General features: G+C 40.1%; 1 protein-coding gene across 2 annotated transcripts in view; it reads right to left on the minus strand.

The window, feature by feature from the left end:
- Window positions 1-6821, minus strand: part of Rgs5 (regulator of G protein signaling 5) — a 51062-nt gene that overhangs the window by 18993 nt on the left and 25248 nt on the right. For both annotated transcript variants that reach the window (XM_008848220.1, XM_017801980.2), the window contains exon 2: window positions 1493-1603. In XM_008848220.1, the coding sequence (XP_008846442.1) occupies window positions 1493-1603 (111 nt within the window). The remainder of the gene's footprint in view (window positions 1-1492; window positions 1604-6821) is intronic.

Here is a 6821-nt window from a genome sequence, read left to right on the forward strand (position 1 = left end):
GGGAGGGGGAGGGATAAAAGGCAATAAACCAATGGATGTCAGATCCAGCTTTTCTTCCCAAACCTGTTCTCTCAGAATCTGTTGAGGCCAAGTGGTTCAAGTGTCTATGTGGGATTCTAAGCAAAGAATCCAAGCAGGAAATGCAGGACTGCATTTTAAAAAGTTAATCCAACAGATCAATAATTACCACATTATTTACTTCAAAACAGACCATTTGATCTGCTGGCTATGAAATGTGGTTTTTACTCTCTACAATGGCTTGAAGCCTGGCGCTTTCCATTGAATTAGCTTCCCCTTTTTAAATGCAGAGAATTCAATTATGCCTCACTTCCGGTTTGCAAACACTTTGAAGTAATAAAAAGCAGAGGATGGAAATAGCCACTTAGGATGATGAAAAATGACTTTAAAACCGAGTAGCCCATTTCTGTATCTCTCAACCAATCAACCATATTAACTTGAAAGTTTTGGAAAAAGGATGGGTTGGCCAATTTATACAAATATTAAATTTAAAAAGAGAAATGTGAGTTAAAAGGGACTCCTGTCCTTTTCCCACACTTCTGTGATCTCGAAGCTTTGAAGTAGCAGAATGGAGGAGTCTGATTTTTGATTTGATATTTTGATTCTCCCTGCCCTCCCCCCCACTGATTTCCATGACTACTTCTACTTTAAAGGGAAGATTGAGTATATCTTTGCAGGCAGTGGGTGTCTAGGTTGCTAATGGAAGATGATGGACAGTGAGGATGGCATTGAACAAATACAGGCCTAGAAACTCTAAGAGTGGTTTCACTGCCATAGTGTCCTGATTCTTTAGAATGAGAGTTTCCTGCCATTGCTGGGTGGGGCAGGGATGATGTACGGAAGGGAAGATGAGATGGAAGACTGTAGAACCAGCATCAGAAACATACTTTTTATGAATTGGGCAAACAATTTTTGATATGCATTAAGTAGACATAGCTAGTCAAATATTCATCCCTCAAAGTAGCAGTCTCCTGTTCTCTGTTGGACTTTAAGGGACATTCAGAATATTGGAGAAGAAATCGTGAGCCTTAAATTGTCTTTTTCCTCAGTATCTTCCTGAAGGAAATCGTCTCACCCGCCTTTCTCACCAGAGGAGGAAGCCTTGGCTATTCCTTCACGGGGAGTGTGCAAAGTTCATAATTGGACTAGGGGAAGGTTCCCTGACCCAACGTTATCAGATATTTGGGCCTCACCTCTGTATAGTCAATTGACTGGATGGTGCCATTTTACACAGTATGGGCCATCTCTCCAACCACAGAGTGAAGCTAGATTCTTTTAATTCTGTATTTAATATTATGATCCAGACATGGAAGAGTTAAAAAAATATACTATTTATGAACCAACTCTCTGAGGGCTCATATGAACCTCTGTGAGTAATTGAAGGGGCAGTTCTACAGATGAGTGATGGTGTTATTCACTTGAAGAACTGCCATCATCTGGAGGAAAATGAGCGGAATCCATATTCATGACTCACTTCTGGGTCTTGGCTGGCTTCTCCGGCTTCTCATTATATGGAATGACAAGGTCAGCAGCCGTGTCTGGCTTCTGGAGGAGAATTCCCAACTTGATCTTAATCTCCTTGGCCCTGAAAGAAAAGATGTAAAGAAGTGAGAATAGCACATGGCCATACAGACCTAAAAGAAGTTATTTCTTTCTGCATCAGAGGAAGAAAAATGAACAAAACCTCCTTTCACTTCTTGTTGCAACAAAAAGAACATCAGTGTAGAAATTCAGACACTTGCATTTCCAACAATTAGTGTTTACTAAGCTCTTATTAAGCCTCTGATTAATTTGCATTATTTTATTTCATTCTTAACTGTTTTATTTATATGTTCTCATTTTTATATGGCACGTGATATATTAATATTCCCATTTTGCAGATGAGAAAACTGAATGCCAGGGAGTTTCATAACTTAATACAACATAGGTAGTATATGGTGGAGCCCAAGTAGTTTATCTCTAGGATTCCCAGGTGTAATTACTAACTGTACTATCCACCAACATCCCGAGCACCCAGCTTCTGGCCATCAGTTAAATGGATTACATTTGAAGAACAACACAATTTTTAAAAAACTGACAGATCTCAGTTCCCTTCCTATAAAATGACAGAGTAAAGCTAGATGTCATTGTAAGCTATTTCCAACCATAAAATTAAATTATTTTGTTTGATGGTTGATTGCTCTATAAATGCTTGCTCACTGTCCCTTTATGGCTTTGTGCTAGTGCTACCCACCACTTCTTTATGAGTTTATACTTTAACCAGACCATGGAAATCACCACTTCTTTATGAGTTTATACTTTAACCAGACCATGGAAATTGTGTGTGTGTGTGTGTGTGTGTGTGTGTGTGTGTGTGTGTGCGCGTGTGTGTGTGTATGCATGCGTATATGTGTGTGTTTGAGAGTGTGTGGCATGAACTTGTCATAACACATGTGTTGAGGTTGTGTGTGTGTGCGCGCGTGTGTGTGTGTATGCATGCGTATATGTGTGTGTTTGAGAGTGTGTGGCATGAACTTGTCATAACACATGTGTTGAGGTCAGAGGACAAATGTGGGATTCAGTTCTCTCCTGTCACGTTGCTGATAGAAACTTTCTTGTTTCTGCCACTCTGAGTACTCCGACTTCGACGACCTGTGACAGTCCAGGTGATTCTCCTGTCTTCTCTACTTTGTGTCTCACCACAGGAGTGCTGGGATTACAGACATGAACCATACCATCGGCCCTTTGTATGTTCCAGGGATGGAACTCAAGTTGTCAGGCTTGCTTGGCAAGCAATTTTAACAGTGGAGCCATTTACTAGCCCAGAAATCATCATCTTAAGCACTAATTCACAGGACACGTTGTATATTAGGAGAGCCCAGGCTGTCCTTCCCTTGTTGCTGTGATCCTCTACACACGCTTTTAAGATAGGTTTTAGTTTGGTTTTTTTAATCTTACTACATTACAGTTATTGATTTGTGCCTGTTTTCCAAGCTGGATAGGAGAGCCCAAAGTAAGAACTGAGTCTTAAATACCTTTTAATCTCTGTGCCTGGCGCAGTTCCTTGGCAACCTAATAAACATTCAATAGTATTTGCCAACGTGAACTAAAATTATCTTGGTTTTGTTTTTCATGAATCTGCTATTATTTGTCTCCAAGTCAAGGCTAATCATAACCGAAGTCTTAAAGAACTATGATGGAGTTCATATTGTAACCAGGCTGGATTTGGTATTACAAACACACTTTCTTCATTTATCTATAGAGAGAGGGCAAAGAAGTGATTTAAGCAGAGTGCCCAAGGTTAGCAATTATGCCTATTAGAGACTAAAAATTAAGCTTTTGTAACTTACAAAACCCACAAATACCTAATTTTTATACCACACTGCCTTTTAGTTAGGTAAACGTCATTTTGAAGCTGACTTAGAACTAGTTATCTCTGCAGCATCTTTTCCGTGGTGTTTCTTTTTGCTTCTATTCTTTCTCTAGAACCTTCTCACTAACTGAAGCCAGCTCTGGTGGTCTGCCACATCCAGTGGAGCTCAGCTGAACAGAACATTATGGTAGAAACTGGGGGTGTTCTGCTGAGCGTGTGGCTCATGTAACAGTGAGTAACATGTATTCCTTTGATCCCAGAGTTTACAGGTTACTTAAATTATCTAATGCCAAGACGTTAAATTTAAGTTTTTCTGTCTTGGAACTAGAGACTGAAAAATGGAATGCTTTCAGAATTTCAATGAAATGTCCTGACTCATGTGAGTCACTGAACACAGACCTGGCAGTATGCTTCTGTTTTGCAGCTTTAGCGTGTTTCTTTCAAACGGTTTTAACCCGTGTTTCCAGCTTCAGGCACCAAATTGAAAGATCAAAAAAATTACATGTTATTTTAAAAAACATCAAAACTTCCACCTTGACTGTACTAACTCTGGAGGCAAAATTTTCCAAGATTATATTTATCTGGAATATGAAAACATTGACTATGGAGTGGGAAACGATGCAGTGCGTGTGGCTGCCCTCTACTGGCCCGTGCCTAGTACTACAATCAGATGCAAGGTCCATTGTTTCTCCCAGGGCACTCAACCCCAGCTGTGAAGGGCTTCATCCGGAACCACGGCGACTGCACAGGCCTCTCCACTCACATAAACCTCTCCTGTGTTGGGGTTTTGTGTAGAGAGTCCTTTAGACTTTTGACTTTTTAATTCTTTTCGATTTCTGTTTCTTTTCCCTTTCCTTCTTTTGCCTCATATGAGCCAGCTGCTTTTGTAAACAGCAGAGAGAGATACTGTATAATCTCTGTGCAAGAGTAATAGTCACACATTAAAGGGGAGTTAGAGCAAAGCAGTCGGGTGTTTTAAAGGTGCTCGTTTATTCATTTACGTATTTCCATCATGTTTGAGGTGTCATATAGCACAGGGTAAACTTACAAAGACTCATAGGTCTTGGTCTTTGCTTTCAAGGTGCCTGGAGCCTATCACAATATTACACTGAGATTTTTCAGAAAGCAGCAGGTCCTGGTTGAATACTAGTTCCCACCAGGACAAGTCCCAGGGACTTCTCAGAAAGCAAAGAGAGTTGGAGATTGATCACAGCAACTGGGCCAGAAAGGGACTGGCCTTTCTTGGCAGAGAGAAGGGCAGGTGTGTGGATTATTTGATTGTAAAACATGATGTGGCAATCAGAGAACCTTATTGGATGATGCCATCCTATTTGTCCTCCTCTTCCTGGAGGAAAGAAGGGTGAAGAAAAGCATCCATGCTGCACCTAGCCTGTGGTAAATCTGGCATGAGCACCAGAAAGAAGTAAAGCTATTGAAAGGGCTCTGTGAAGACTATTTCCATGCATGCAAAGAGGAGGTAAGACTATTTTATGAACTCATGTTATTTCAAATTTTCTTTTGCTAATTATTTCTGAATGCATTTCTCCATAAAAAAATGGTGTTTATGTATGCTTATTCATTTCCCAAGACAGTCCACAAAAAGGATGAATCATAACCTTAGAACTGTTTTATCTTTATTACTTCGATGAGTGTTTTTTGGAGAGGAGGTGATGTAGAAAATAAGTGTGTTTATAACAGTCACCTATAAAAAAATTCACATTCAGAGGCTGGGAATGGAGTTCAGTTGGTAGAGTGTTTGCTTAGCATGGATGAAGCTCTGGGCTTGAGCCCCAGCACTACATAAACTGGGTATGGCATAGCATGCCTGAAATTCAAGCCCTAGGGAGGTAGAGGCAGGAGGATCTGGAGTTCAAGGTCATCCCTGTCTACATAGCCAGCCTGGGGATGTATGGTACTCAGTATGTCAGAATACCAGGTAGCTTTGTCCCCATGTTTCCCTGAGAATGCAGAAGACAAAGGGAAGGCTGGGCTTTGGAAAGTTCTATTTTCTGAGACTTTATTTCAGGCTTAGTGTAGGCTCAAGAATAGGACAATAAAAAGGTCGTGTGTGTAAGAGAGAAGTCCATCTGACTTAGTTATTCATTTAAGGTCATGCAGAGTGAAGAATAATAGTGCATTAATGCTTATGAGACAGTAGTAGTTTAAACCAGATAAATGATAAAGTTCAAGCCACTCTTTCCAGAAGAGAACCCGGAGTTGCCATACTCCTCAAGAGTTCCTGGAAAACAATTTCATCTCACTTTCCCTTCTTCCCATCATAGCCACACAGAAGTTTGGGAATGAAACGAATCAATTGGAAAACCAAAATAAAAGTCAAATGAACCAAATTCTTTTCCCCTGTAAAGACAAACGTGAATGTATCTGTCATTAGTTTAATTTCAAAAGCACCCCCGTCTGGAAAGAAAACTTGCTCATTTGTTTAGAACGTCAGCTTCACTCTCAGGCTTTATGTGACTGCACATTAGGGATTTTCCCTGGCTAAATAGCATTAACACTCGTTAACAAGAAATGATTTTTATCTCCTCGCTTCTTACTCCCCCTTCTCCTGTTATTCTTTTGTGTTACAAAGGAAAATTTGTTTTGAAATAAAATTAATTGGAAATGCCTGGATGAGAGTTTAATTAAAGTCTCAGAGGAAGATAATTCTTTCTGGAGGTGACTCACACTAGTGACTTAAAACTGCAAAGGGTTTGATTAGTTCTAGCATTGTGCGATATTAAATCTGCTCCCTGTGTGGGTATGCTGGCCAGGAAATCAAAATTGGATGGGTCATGGACCACCTTAATCCTTCCTGCTAATGGGTGAGTTGGATGAATGTTGTTTACCTTATGATGCATACGCGTGGAAGGCCAGTACCAAGACACACTAAAAACAGAAGCACAGTTAACTGTTTAGAAATACAGCTAGATTCAAGAAAACTTGACTGAGAATCAACTATGTAAAGACTCTTATATTAAACGTTTCAAGGGTTAAGAAGATGTTTCCGGCCTTAGGGGCATTTGAAACAACAGAAGGGCACATTATATACCACATGCACTGCATCTTAGATCATTTTCCCATCATTGAAAAATATAGATGTGGGGCTAGAGAGATGGCTCTTGTAGAGGACCCCAGTTAGATTCCCAGCACACACATGACAGCTAGCATCCATCTGTAACTCCAGGTCCAGGGGAATCCTACAGCCTCTTCTGACCTCCCCAGGTATTGCATAACACAGGTACACTTACACACATGCAGGCATTATACTCATACACATAAAATAAAAATAAAGAAAAGAAAAAGAAAAATATAGATGTGACATCATCATGATAAAACTCAGGGAGTTCAATCGTATAATTTATCAGTTTGCACTTCTATTTTTGCATAAACATCTGAGTCTTGCCTATCTTTCCCATAGATGTGTTAAGTCCCCCAGAGTAGGGTTGGTATT

Source organism: Nannospalax galili, unplaced genomic scaffold, assembly GCF_000622305.1.
Source record: "Nannospalax galili isolate Female #2095 unplaced genomic scaffold, S.galili_v1.0 scaffold383, whole genome shotgun sequence".
Classification (NCBI taxonomy): Eukaryota; Metazoa; Chordata; class Mammalia; order Rodentia; family Spalacidae; genus Nannospalax; species Nannospalax galili.